Here is a 13,534-nt window from a genome sequence, read left to right on the forward strand (position 1 = left end):
TAGCTTCCTGGGCTCCAGGCTTTGCAGACCTCTGTGCACAGATGACACACGTACATGTACACTGTCCCTTCTTCCCAAGCTCACTGCTCTCGTGAACCTGAACTCTGCTGTTGTTCACCCACAGACTCTCCTGGTGTGCCCCCAAGTGCCAACGCTCACCATCTGTTTAGAGGATTCAGTTTTGTGGCCTCCAGCCTGGGTCCGGAGCCCTCCCAGCAGGACCTCCACAAGGCTCCAGTTCACCCGATTGTGCAGGTAGCTCCATCCTCCCTGGGGGGTCAGGCATGGAGGACACTCAGCTGATGCCTGGCTCTGGCAACCCCTGCAGACTCAGCCAGCCTGGGGTGCTGGAGGACCTTGGTTACCTTGGATGCTAAGTGCTCAGGGGAGGTGGTGTTGGGCACCTCGTCTTCCCCCACATTTCCGTTGTTACTGAGCGTGGCCATGATGATCCCCATGGAGACCAAGCTGTTGCTTTTGTTTCTGTCTCACTTACATCTTCCAGAAGAATGCCACAGTGGGTGTATGCCGGGGGGCCTCAGGTCAGGTTTGGGCACCTTTGCCCTGCGGAGCCCAGAAAGCAGTGTGATCTGCCAGATCAAGCAGGAAATGGGCCTTTCCCACTCCTGCCTTTCTGTGGGCGGGGCAACTTTGACCAGCTGTCCTTGCAAGGGCAGAGGACGTCACCTGCCCCACAGGGGCAGAGTGGTACCATGTCTCTGAGAGGTCGGTAAAAGAGGACATTTTTATAAAGAATTTTCCAAAATATAACCATAACTCAGAATTCTAAAAAAGAATTAGAATTAACCTTATTTAGGAATTTCTCTATTCAGGGAAGTGGATGGCTGGAACCCACAGTATTCTCTTCTGCCCTTATGGAGAACAGTGGTGTATGTGAGGTGGACACTGGATGTGACCATGTTGGGGCTGTATATCTTGGATGAGAGTGTGCTGGTGGGGCTGCCTTATGAGGTCAGAAGCAGGTGCCCTGAGGCCCGGGCATCAGATTCCAGCTAGACATTCACTCTGGACACGTGTGCCAATATCTACAAGCACATCTTCCTTTTTGCTTCTGGATGCCCATTATCTCAGATCTTAAAGAGAAATGTCTGTTCAGTGGGCACAGAATAATCTGGGTGCAGGAGGCTGTACGTGCCTTTGCACAGGAGTGCTGATGGCCCTCCCTTCTTGGCTTCTGCAGCAGTTACATGGGAACAACATCCACTTCACCGATGGCTACGAGATCAAGGAGGACATTGGGGTGGGCTCCTACTCCGTGTGCAAGCGGTGTGTGCATAAAGCCACCGACGCAGAGTACGCTGTGAAGGTAAGGCGGGCGCAGAGAAGAGCCTCCGGGGGCGGGGCGAGCTCAGGGGCAGGTCCTGGTGGGACCTCAGGAGCCTGGACAGCGTTCCCTGCTTGCAGTTCTAAGCTCCAAGGTGCTGGAGTCCCAGTCACTTTGATGTGGGGTCAGCCATTAAAAACTTGTTTTGCAGATCATATTTTCAGTTATATGCAACATGTGGGAACTGACCACTGTCAGTAGCTTTATGTATAATACAGGTCAAGAACAACTCCTTTAAGCACCCAGTATTTAAGGAAATAGAGTTGGGAAGAAAGGAAAGAGGGAAAGAGAGAGGAAGTGAGAAGGAAGGAAGGTGCAACCAAACCAAAACAAAAACAAGAGACAAGGGAGACAGACAACATGTTCACAACCCGCAAGCCGAGAGCTAGTGGGTTCACTCCAGACTGTCAAGAGAGCGCACAGTAGCAATTGCATGGCCTGTAATCCAACGGGCACCCTCTCCATAGTGACAAGAAGTCCCTGTAATTGTTGCTAGATTCAGTATTTGATTTTAGAATCCAAAATGCAGTTTTCTAGTTGGTAAAATGTGGATTAAAGCTAAAGCTTCCTACTAAAATCAGAACCACTATTTGCAAAAAGTGATTCTAATTGTCTCTGTGAGATCTCAAGACTCTTTAAAGCCTACCATTTCCCCTCAAGGCTCTTGAGGGACAAGGTCCAAGCCTTTGCCACCATGACCAGCACCATCCTGGCTCCTTCCCACTCTGTCACTCCTGGTAATGCCCAACTCTGCAAAGAGCATCTGGGTGAGACAGCCTACGGGTACGGCAGGATTGGGATGGGAGTGACTTTGCCCACCCCGGTCCTGCCCTCACTCTGGACAGCTCTGACCGCCCCCTCTTGCCCACAGCTCCACTGCTGTCTTGTGAAAGCCGAGGTTTGGAGGCACTTACTCAGGGTAGCATGCCTATTCCCTGGGGACACCTGCTCCTTGCTTCTTAGACTGTGAAAATGCTCAGCCCAGGAGAAAGACACCAGCCAGAACATCTCAGGAACTTGTGTCTTCTTGGCAAATGTATCTTTGATTTCCTACATAAATAGGAGACTTTGACCATGAGCAGCAGTTCATTACCTTGTGAGTCCAGCTGGTGGGCCTTGAGCACGTGGAGGAGAGTTTGCAGGGAGGAGTGTGTCATGATTGAAGTCCTGGGAAGCACCCCATGGCAGGAGAAAGAGCTCCCAGCCTGGAGATCCTGCCACAGCACAGGCACTGGGCCCGGTGCACCTGGGGTCTGGATGCTGGCAGTCTCATCTTTCCTGCCCTCCACCTGACCACGGGGGGAGCTCGTGGGAGAACGGGGACAGTGCCTGCCCAGGCACACATGCATGCTGGCCCTGGAGACCTGGGTTCCACTGTAGGCAAGGGAATGTCATTTATGCTTTGAAATGTGTTTCCCTTATGCTTGGTGAGCTTACATAGGCTCAGAATTTTCTGTGTGGGTCATTTGTAATAGAAATTCAGATTGTGTCCCCCGTGAGCTCAGCCATCCTAGGAACAGCTGCCCTTGACAGCAGGCACAGAGAAACAGCCCATTGTCACAGTCTATAGCCCCGAGTAGTCAGCTGCCTTCTGTGCCCCTGCAGAGAAGCCCCCATTGTCTAGGGCAGTGGCGTGTTCTTGCCAACATTCCCACGTCCAGCTCTCATGCAAAGGCTGTCTGAAGCCGGCTTTGTTAAAGTGCATATGACTTGGTCCCAGGACCATGTTGAGCCCGTCCCTGTGGAATCTGTGACAACCCTCCCTCCCCCCTCGCTCCCTAAGAGCAGCCAGGCACTGTGGCTCCTGCTGACCGTGGAAGCAGCAGTCAGGCCTTCCTGTTTCCCTTGTGCAAGTCCTGAACTCCCGGGCCCACTTCAGCTGGTGAACATGAAGGGATCTCCCACATTCTTTCTGAGACTCGGTGGGTCATAATCTGTCTGCAAGATGCTTAAATTAACCCAAGCAGGAAGGAACAGGATCATGGAGAAACCTTGGGCGTCTGCGCAACATGCAGCACGGGGCCACTGTCCCAAGGATGCAGAGCTACTTCAGAAGTGTACTTGAGCTGTGCCCTGTGCAGTGGCAACAGTCTGAGTAGCTAAGGGCTCTCGGCCTCCTTCAGAGATGGCAGAGTTGGCCGTGTTGTGGCAACAGTGCTTCTTTGTCACCAAACTGCATTAGCAGATTTCAGGGGGCTGTTGTGTCTCATTTCAACATTCTCTAGGTAGAAAGTAATGGGAGTATTTTTAGCTTTTTCCACATCAGCTGACTGGTCAATGAGTAGCAGCATCAGCTCCTGAGGGAATGGCTTGGAGCACATTTCAGTGCATTTCCTGCTGTCACACGGATGGAAGGACACAGCAGGCAGACACCTGGCATGCAGCTTGGGTCTCCTTCAGCCAAAGTCCTGAGGCTCAGTCCCTTGGATTCACCACTCTCAGTAGCCACTGGAATGGGTCACAAATGCAGCCGTCCAAATCCTTCATGGCTCATGGATGACAAGGGACCTGCTTTGTTGTGAAAGAACCCAGTCAGGCCGGACAGGGCGTCCTCCTCATCTCACACAAAAGCGACTCAGAAGCCCCTGGGGAATGAGCAGGAAGGAGGATGCAGCAATGGCAGCTGAACAGGACCACTGTGACCAGGTCATCATCTGTGGGGTGATTTTGCCACCCTGGGGACACCGGCAGTGGGGGAGAAAGTTTGGTCATCACAGCAGATGGGACAGTAGATGGCACTAGCACTGGCATGTTTGGGCTAGGGATGCTGCTTAGTACCCTGCACCACACAGGACACCCCCTCCCCCTGAATTATTCAGCCATGGCATTGACACTGGTGCATTGAGAATCCCAGCCCTGAGCATCCTGGGGGCAGCAGGAAGCTCAGTGGACAGAACTCTAGGAAGCCCTTGTGCAGGTGAGGTGGACTGCTCCTTCTTTGCTGTTCCTAGTGACTCTTCAAGAAGGGGGATGGTAATCTGACCAGGAACTCTGTGCCAGGGCAGTCCTCCCTGTGACAGAGCAGTGACTCAGAGTGTGGGTTGTTCTGGGAGGAGGTAGGCCACTGGTCACCTCTACCAACGTCAAGTCCCATGCAGTGCTCTTGTTCTTGGAATTCCATCATGTTTTGCATGATCACTTCTCTATCTCACCCCTGTGGTTACTGTCACCATATAATCTACTGTTACAGTTACATTGAAACTGGTTTGCCACAATGTTCCCGGTCACCAAGATCTCTGGGTTTGCGTATATTTTCAGCTGCATTTTTAAGCTGAGTCCCTGCTATCTGCCGCACACCCTGTGGAGGGCTTTGGTGAGTGGTGGCTGGAACTGGTCCTGGATGAGCCATCAACTGCCATCACTTACCCAGCCCACTGGCACTCGCCCAGTGTACTGCGGTTGAGTGGAAAGCGGAATTCTCAGGCTTGGTCCCTTTCTGTGGACTTGGCAAGTGTGAGACCATCCAGGTGCTCCACAGGACAGTCTGGCCACAGGTGGAAAGGGCAGCGTACCTCTTCCTCCTCACAGACCGGCTCAGGCTTGACTCCACACGGATGCCCCTCTGCACGCCAGCCAGGTTAGGACGGTGGGAAAAAGCCCTCTCGGGCCTCAGTACCTCCTCCTCCTCTTGTCAGCTGCATCTTAGCCGCACGGTGACCCTGCGCCCTGCAGCTAGAGACATCATGTGGTGACAGACCACTGAGGACTCGGTGTAAGACTACAGGTGCCTTTGTTTCCAGGACCTGCCCAGGAGGCTGGTGTACAGCAACATGAGATAGCGTGGCAGAGCTGCGAGCAGGTCAGAGCACAGGGAGCTCCGAAGGAGATGGCAGCGGAGTGGATGGTGGAGTGTTGAAGGTCACTGTGGCTGAGCGGGGTTGAAAGGAAGGAGAAAGGAATTTGGTTGTATTTGAAAGGAAAATGGTTGGTATTTGTGTGCCATCAAGGTGCCATACTCACTTTGTAAGAGTTGAGAGGGAGTTTTTTATTTTTTTGTTCTTAGGTCTTTGTGGCTTGGCATAATCATGCGCATGTTCTAGACAGTCTGTTTTGCACAAACAGAAGAATTCCCAGCCATGTATTAGAGGCAGAAATCAGGAGGACTAGATAAGTGCATCTGTTCAGATCAGAGCTAATCTGCTGCAGAGACCTGCACAGACTCGCAGCTTCTCCCAGGCGTGGTAGGTTCGGTGCTCCTTGAGAGATTTCTCGACTTAGCTAGGCATGGAGCTGACTTAACCAGCCAAACCCACCCAGCCTCTGTCCTCTTTGGCAAACCACCATGTTAGGAATTGCAGAAGGAGCAAAGAAGCAGGAGCCTGAGTCCCCAGGCAGAATTGCGACTGCCCTGCCAAGGTCATCCCAGTGCTCTGCTGTGCACAGTCACTTAGTCTCCGAGTGCCACTGATATCCCTGGAGAGCAGAGACCCGCCCAGGGTGACCACTGGAGGACGCCTTGCTGGTGAGTGGGCAGCCAGGGCCCTGCCCGCATTGCCCTAGGTGCTTGTTCAGCCTTTGCACTCCCCGCCTCCCCTTAGGATTAAGGAGCCCAACATTCTGTTCTGCTGGGTCATCAGGCCACTGTGTGAGGCCCAAGTCATGAAAGATGGAGCTGGTTGTGATGATGATGTGGGTGGACGGCAGGCCCCTGCAGAATCAACGAGCCCTGTGCCTGCAAGAAGAGCTGCTAGAGGGGTTGGACATCCAGGCTCCCAGACATCGGTGTCACCAGCAGCCGTGGAGCTCTGCAGACGACCAGGTGTCTTTTCTGAGAAGTCCAGGCGCAGCTACAGACCCCTATTGCTTCCATGACCAGCTCTGTGTGCCTCGTCCGGGCTCCACAGCCAAGTTAATTGTGTCAAACAGGTTGGGTCTCAGCCTTCCTCTGCCCAAACCCCACCTCCCCTGGTCCCCATCACTTGGGCAGGATCCAGTCTGGCTGCAGCCTGTAGGACCCATGTTGCCAGCTGGTCACCGCTCCTGTCCCCACATTCCTCTCACTGGACCCATCCCCAAGCTGCTCAGAGCACAGGCATCTCCTCCTGTCCCTGATCGTAGGACTTTATTTCTCTATGCCTCGCTCCTGATTCTGTCATCTTGGTACATATCCGTGGTGGCACAGAAAACCCTCACCCGAGGGGACTGTTCCTGCCGCTGTCCCACTGGCCCACCTTGGCCTTCCTCTTGGTACCTGTCACCCCACCTGGGCTGTTTTCGTGCACTGCCTGCCTCCACAGCCCCACCCAGATGTCAGACCCAGGGATGAGGGGCCGCACGTAGGAATTGCACGGACACAGAACCAGAAGCCGTAGCCCAAAAACATGGAATATCAGGATCAGAAATTAAATGATATTATTATTCTAGTTTTTCTCTTGGCATGTTTTACCTTCAAACCTGTGTTCCTGGGCTGGGTGGTGGCTCAGCAGTGGAGAATTCACCTAGCACATGCAAGGCCCTGGGTTCGATCCTCAGCACCACATAAAAATAAATAAATAAAATTAAGGTATTGTGTCCAATTACAACTAAAAAATAAATATTTAAAACAAAAAAACCTGTGTTCCTGGGAACAGGTACCAGTCACTTCTTCGTTAACGGTCCCACTCCCTCGCCAAGCTCCTGGAGGGAATGGGAGCCTTGAGGCAGTCCCTGCCGGCTAGCAGCACTCTGAGTCTTGTTCTTACGGTCCTTGTTTGCCTGAGCAAAAGAATTGAAGAGAGAGAGAGTTGCGTGCGTGTACCCCCAGTTCTTAATCCCAGTTGTGGGCATTGCCTCCAGGCACAGGGCAGGGCACAGGGCAGGGCCGGCTCACTCTCCTAAGAGGAGCTTGCTGTTCATTCACAGCGAGCAGTGCTCACGTGTCTGGGCTCATTTTCATACTGTGCATGTAATTTGTCAACCGAAAAAGAAACGGAATTAAGACAGATGCTTGGCCTGAATAGGGCTTATTTTTAGGACTGATTGGCATGGAAATTTTAATTTTGTTTTCCACCAGGGAAGCACTGAGGCTCTTCTTCTGTCACTTGTCTAAATCAGCTTTACAGGAGGAAGTGTCTGCAGATTTCTCAAGCAGTCACAGGATCTGCTACCTCGCTTCTAACATGTCCCGGAACCTTCTGGCAGGTCAAAGAGTGCCTGCCCAGGGAGTGTGGCCTGCTGCGTGCCTTCAAGGTCTGTCCCTCTGGAGAGAGGAGAGAAAGACGGGGTGGAGGAGCAACGTCAGGAAGGAAGTGAGACCGGCATATCCGTGGTGACACAGTCTCCTCCTCAGCTGCCTCTTGGGCCACCAGGAATGATGTGTGACACTGCTTGCTCCATCGGCCTGGAATAGCTGTCCACCACACTGGCCGCAGCTGAAGGTGCTTTCAAGGGGGGTGGAGACAGTGTGCTACACAGTGACACATACCTGTTGCAGGCCCACTGCCTACTGGGCAGAGTCGCGTCCCACGGGTGCCCTTTCTCCACAGAGGCCACCAGATGAGAGCGAGGAGAGGGCAGGAGACCTCCACCCGGCCCCTCTGTCCAGACAGCCACATGGAACACACCCTGGAGAGGCACACCCTGAGCATGCCTGCTAGGACCCCTCCCCAGGCTGGGTGATAATGAAGAAAATAAAACAGTATTATTATAAAATTCTCAGAAGAAAGAATCGATACACCACAACTTATTGTTGGTAGAAGAAAATCAATAATATCAAATGCCAAGAAAGTGACCCCACAAAGAAGAAATCCAGTGGTGCTCACTGGGCGGTTCCTTCCCTGACACTTCTGAACAGTCGCTCCCACCCAGCTGCCCGGCCACTGAAGCAGGGCGGTCACCTTGCCCCACCTTCTCCATGGAGCTTTCCCTTCACACTCTGGTTGTGGGTTTGATCTGGACTCTTCCCCGAAGGCCTGATCCCCGAGACAGCAGCACAGAGGTGGGGACTTGGGAAGGCCTGGACCTCATGGTGGTTTGGCCCATTGGGAGAGTCACAGCCACAAGATCATAGGCAGGCAGTGAAACCCAGGAGGGGGACCTAACTGGAGCAAGTCGGTCACAGGGTGGGCCCGGGGAGGTATGCCTCATCCCGTCCCAGCATCTCTGTGTCTCTGCCACACTGCCCACCACAGTGTGCTGCCTCACTCCAGCCCAGAGCCTGACCACACACTGGAACTGCTGACGTCACGAGCCATGGGAGGTTGTCTTTCTCAGGAATTTGCCACAGCACAAAAAGCTGACAAACACATCCCTTAAGTAGTTTACCCTTCCTGCAAACGTAAAAGTAAAAATTTAGCAAAACTTTACAGAGAAAGAGTGACGACAAACCACCCCACACTCTGACAGCATCAGGTGTAAACAGATCCGGTCTGCGTGTGCAGTCAGCGTGGCCCAGGCAGGATTTGAAATGATCCAGGGTAGGGGAGGTGGAAAGCTGGGAGGGTAGGTATGCCACACGTGCGTGTCCCTTCCAGACGGGGTCTCTGTTCCCCACCTTCCCCTCCTCGCTGCCCCATGGCTAAGAGCCACACCCACAGTGTGGTGGCCTTGCCTCTGGCCTGCAGGCATTCTGCATTGACAGGTGGACACTGTAGGAAAGGGGGAACACGGGGCTCTCCACCCCAGCAGTCTCTCTGGTCCCTGCAGCCCTTGGGCAGTGGCTGCTCTGTGCCATCCCCAGGAGCTGTCCCTTGCCAGCTCCCTGCAGTGTCCACACACTACAGGAGCCCATCCCTCAGCAAAACCTTTAAAGACCCCTCTGTGTGTGACATCTGATGTTCTCCTGGGGCCTTTAACCAAAACGCCTTCTACCCCTGACATCACCCTTCTGTGTGACTTTGGCTTGAGGGGAAGATTCAGAGATAAAAACCAAAAGTGATGTTTCAGTGCACAAATGTGACAGGTCACAGCCACCTGGTCCCCTCCTGAGATCATAAGGATGATTGTATTTTATCACTGTCACGAGATTGACTCTCTTGTATCAAGGGCTTTCTGTTGGCCAGCTGGGCATTGATACATGTCAGTGTAATCTTGATGGGAGCCCCAGGAGATGCCCACAGTTATCCCAGACTTTACAGATGAAAACGCTGAGGCTCGAGAGGCCTGGGCGCCCACCAGGACCCCGGCAGTGTAGACAGTGAAGCCAGGACTCGGCTCCGGGCAAGCTGGCCCCAGGACCAGGCCACCACTCACGTGGCCTCCAGGGAGGTTCAGACCTTCCTCCACCTGTGGCTCTCAATGGGACCTGGACCTCCAACACACAAGGCCAAGCGCCAGGAAGGGGAGCACCAAGGCTGAGCTGCCATGCCACCGCGGGCTGTCACCTGCAGCTGCACACCCTCCTGCCACGGGGTCAGATCAGACCTTCACTCATGACAGCTGCTCACACTTCCAGAAAGAGCAGCAGAACCGCTTGGACCCTTCAGCTCCTTCTCCACACAGCGCTGCCCCGAGGACCTGGACCCGGCACCCTCTCTTGTACCCCTTCCTTTACCCAGTGCCAGAGCGGCTCAGAGAACAGCTGGTTTGTCGCATTCAGAGGTACCGCAGGGGTTCCACCAAATAAATCACTTGGGAAGGTTTGAATATTCCATTTAAAATGTAATAAAAAAGCCATACACATATTCAACTGTCTATCAGATTATAACAGATTAGTGACATGGTGGCTCCCAGGTGTCAGAACTCAGGTGGCTCACACTTGCGCACACACATCCACTTCTTTTACAATCTTAAAAATATTTTTGAAATGCCATTGAGATCTTAAAGTCTTTAAAAAACAACTGTTTGCAAATACTATAAATTGATTTTGTGACTTACAACTAAAGAACACATAATAAAATAGATACCAGGGTGAACACACAAGTCAACCACGTGTAATCCTCAGGTGGTTTCCTGTAATCACATCGTTCTTATATCTGATTTTTTGAATAGATGATACATTTGCATAGTGTAGAATTCACAAATTGTGAGAGGACACAGCTAGGTCTCCTGCCCCTGCCCCTGGCACCTGATCCCCTCCCCAGGGGAAGCTGAGGTCATTCACCTTCTCTCTTTCCTCCAGGGTTATTTATGCAGACACAGGAAGTAGAATGTCTACTTACGTTCCTTCCCTGTTTTTAAAACAAGTGATGCGCCTGTGCTACGTCTGCCCTTCTCCTTGCTTGTCCTGACAAGTGTCCCTGGCTGCAGGGAAATGCTCCTCTTGTTTATCTGCATCCTGTTCCTTTACGTGGGGACCAAACGGACTTACACTGAGAGTACATCGCTCTATCATGGAATTGTCTTTAGAAACAATGATATGAATGTATTTCAACCTTCTCAGATTGCAAAGAGACCCCAGCCCAGGGGGATGGGATGCCCATAGGTGGTCACGTTGGAGATCAGGACCCAGTTGGCCACACCCCTCCCAGGGGTGTAAAGACAGTTTGCAGCACAGGTGGGCCATGACTTGTTTAGGAGCCTCCGTCCATCGAAGGACTCTTTATGAATGCCTGCTTCAGATCGATGCCTTCTGTGTCGGCCTAATCAGAAATACAGATCATCCCAGTGTCCTAGCTAAAACTTTAGCAGAGTAAATTGTGCTAGGCAGAGAGATTTTGTGTCAAGAAAGGGAGCCGCACTGGTTCTCCTGTTCAGCATTGCACAGTGTGGCTCATGGGATCAGGGCAGGCTTGGGCACTGCAGGGCTCTTCATAAGTGAGGGGAGGAGAGTACATCACTGATCACCAGCAGGAAGGCGAAGGCTAGCCTAGCATTGGGTTCATCTCAACCAAAGAAACCAGGCCGTGTGCAGAGCTTCCCCAAGCATCCTCAGGGTGGTAGAGTAGCTTGATGGTGACGTGACTGCCTTCTCCAGAGTGAGCATTTGAGATCAGGTGGACTTAGGGGCAAGGAGGCAGTGTGTCGGGGTTCAGAAGGTGACTTCTGCTCTGAGTGTCTTGCAACACAGGAGCCGTGGGCTTCTCACGAATGGGTCCCCTCCCCACCTGCCCACACACACAGGAAGCGGAAGCAAGGGAGTGAGGGGGCATCTGGCATGTTGGCCGTCCCATGCCAGCAGCACAGCCAAGCCTGTTCCAAAGCAGGCCTGATTCTTGACACTGGCCAGGCAAAGCCTTCCATTTTCTTGGGAAAAGCAATTTTTTCAGCTCTCCCAAGACATTGGGTAGGAGTGCTGGCCAAGGAGGCCTGAAACGAGAAAGATCTTCCCCTTGTCTCAGCCCCGGGCACACCCAGCCTGTGGTGAGCCATGCCCAGCATCTCCTGGAGAGAACCTTGCACTTCACCTTATTTTGTTGCTGGTGTGGAGAACAAGGCAGAGGCCCTGTGGCTGGAGGCTCAAGAACAAGGAACAAGGCAGAGGCCCTGTGGCTGGAGGCTCAAGCTACTCAGGCTGGTGGTGGGAACACAAGTTCTGCAATTTAGGGCTTGTGTACCCCCGTGGTTGCCCTTTTCCTCCCAGCCTTATGATACCTCAAGTCTGAAGGCTCACACACCTGATTTTTAAATGAATCTCTTATGCTGCCTTAGAGAAAGGACTGGCCCTGAACTTTGAGAAGAGTCTAAGTGGTCTTGATGGTGTGAGGCTGGAAGACATGGGAAGGGGAGGCAGAATGGGGAGGCCAGGTAGGGCCAGTCCTTATCCAGACCCTAGTCTGAAAGGGTTCTGCAGCAAACCTCTCACTGCCACACACCATGTTTGTTCCAGATCATCGACAAGAGCAAAAGAGACCCCTCAGAAGAGATCGAGATCCTCCTGCGGTATGGCCAGCACCCAAACATCATCACCCTCAAAGACGTGAGTGGCCTCTGCTCTTCCTTTCTTCAGCTGATACAGAAATCCCCCCTTTACTCAGGGCAGGCTCCACAGGGCTCCAGTGCTTACCAGGCCTAGGGCAGCAGCTCCTCCTGCCCCTGAGCACTCTGCGACTGGTCATCCCAACTTGCTGGACCTGCATGTACCTCCTGAGGACAGTTCCCCCACTCCTTCCAAATCACATGATGTGTGCGCAACAGAGACAACACCTTCATGAACCTGCTGCCTGTCCTCATCCGCCACTGTAACAGGAAGTGGGGGAGGTCTGGGTGAGGCGGTGAGATCAGGTAAGAACCTCTCTCTGTGAGGTGGTTCTGGTCCCTTTCCCTGGCCAGGGGGAAGGAGCAGGAATTGGCCACCTGGAGCATCAGGAAGCCCAGTAAGGCCTATGGGGTGCAGGGCTTAGGGTGGGGGACAGGAGGCGATGCTCCTCCTCCTCCCCTCCCGCTCAGATTTAAGTTATTCCAGCATCACAGGTCCAGAGCCTCTAGGCCCAGGGCCACCTCCATGTCCCTCCAGGTCCTCAGGCTTCAGTTCATTCCCAAGAAGCCTGAGGAGCAAGTGTCTCAGGTACAGAGAGCCTGAGTGGGGCTCTCTCGGGTCCTCGGGCTGCGGTTGCCTCCACCACACTGGTTCAGCGTGCTCTCCGTGGTGTCTTTATTACGTCACATTCACAAGCAGAGACTCCCTAAGCCTCCCAAGCCACTTCTGCTGCATTTGGGATGAGCGATTCCAGGCCGGTCAAAAGTAGAACACTGGTGTTCACAAGCTCAAAAACAGACACACCAAAAAACATGAATAAAAAGTAGAATCATGCCAAAATTAACTTTACATGTTTTGTTAAGTTCAAAGTTAGGCAAATTATTTCAGCAGTTTGTTCTGGATATTTGTCACTTAAATGGAGATTAGTGAGATAAAAATAAGCATATGTAGGTCCTTTGCTCCGTTTTGCATCAAGTTCTCAGGGCTTGATGCCCTGGGCTCCGCGTGTGCCTGGTGACTGGGTGCACGCATGGTCTTCACACACGTGATGGGCACAAACGTGGCCAGAGTTTTTGGTTTTTTTTTTTTTTTTTTTTAATTGAGTTTTTGAGATTAAAGCCAGCATAGACAAAAGCCTTCTCTTTTTGTCACCCCCCTGGAAGGAAAGCATGGCTCCCTCAGGCCTACTTGGTAAAGTGAGGTACAGGGACATCACTGGGGCTGCTTGGAGAAGCAGGACCCTGGACTCCACCCTTGCAGTGGGATGCTGCAGTCGCACTACCTGTGTCTGTCTCACCAAGGCCGGCGGTGTCCCTGGACGGTCCACTTCAGCCAAACTCGACTGTCCCACGTGCATCCACAGGCCTTGCTTGCTCTGACTGCAGTTGGCAGTCAGGTGTCAAAGTTGTTTTCTC

General features: G+C 52.8%; 1 protein-coding gene across 4 annotated transcripts in view; it reads left to right on the forward strand.

The window, feature by feature from the left end:
• The window catches only part of Rps6ka2 (ribosomal protein S6 kinase A2), a 298,320-nt gene that overhangs the window by 273,331 nt on the left and 11,455 nt on the right, over nucleotides 1–13,534 (forward strand). For all 4 annotated transcript variants that reach the window (XM_058580916.1, XM_058580915.1, XM_058580917.1 and 1 more), the window contains 3 exons: nucleotides 125–255; nucleotides 1,202–1,327; nucleotides 12,030–12,119. In XM_058580916.1, the coding sequence (XP_058436899.1) occupies nucleotides 125–255; nucleotides 1,202–1,327; nucleotides 12,030–12,119 (347 nt within the window). The remainder of the gene's footprint in view (nucleotides 1–124; nucleotides 256–1,201; nucleotides 1,328–12,029; nucleotides 12,120–13,534) is intronic.

This window comes from Marmota monax, unplaced genomic scaffold (genome assembly GCF_021218885.2).
Source record: "Marmota monax isolate L192 unplaced genomic scaffold, Marmota_monax_Labrador192_F-V1.1 WCK01_AAM20220418_F8-fsc00083, whole genome shotgun sequence".
Taxonomy (NCBI): Eukaryota; Metazoa; Chordata; class Mammalia; order Rodentia; family Sciuridae; genus Marmota; species Marmota monax.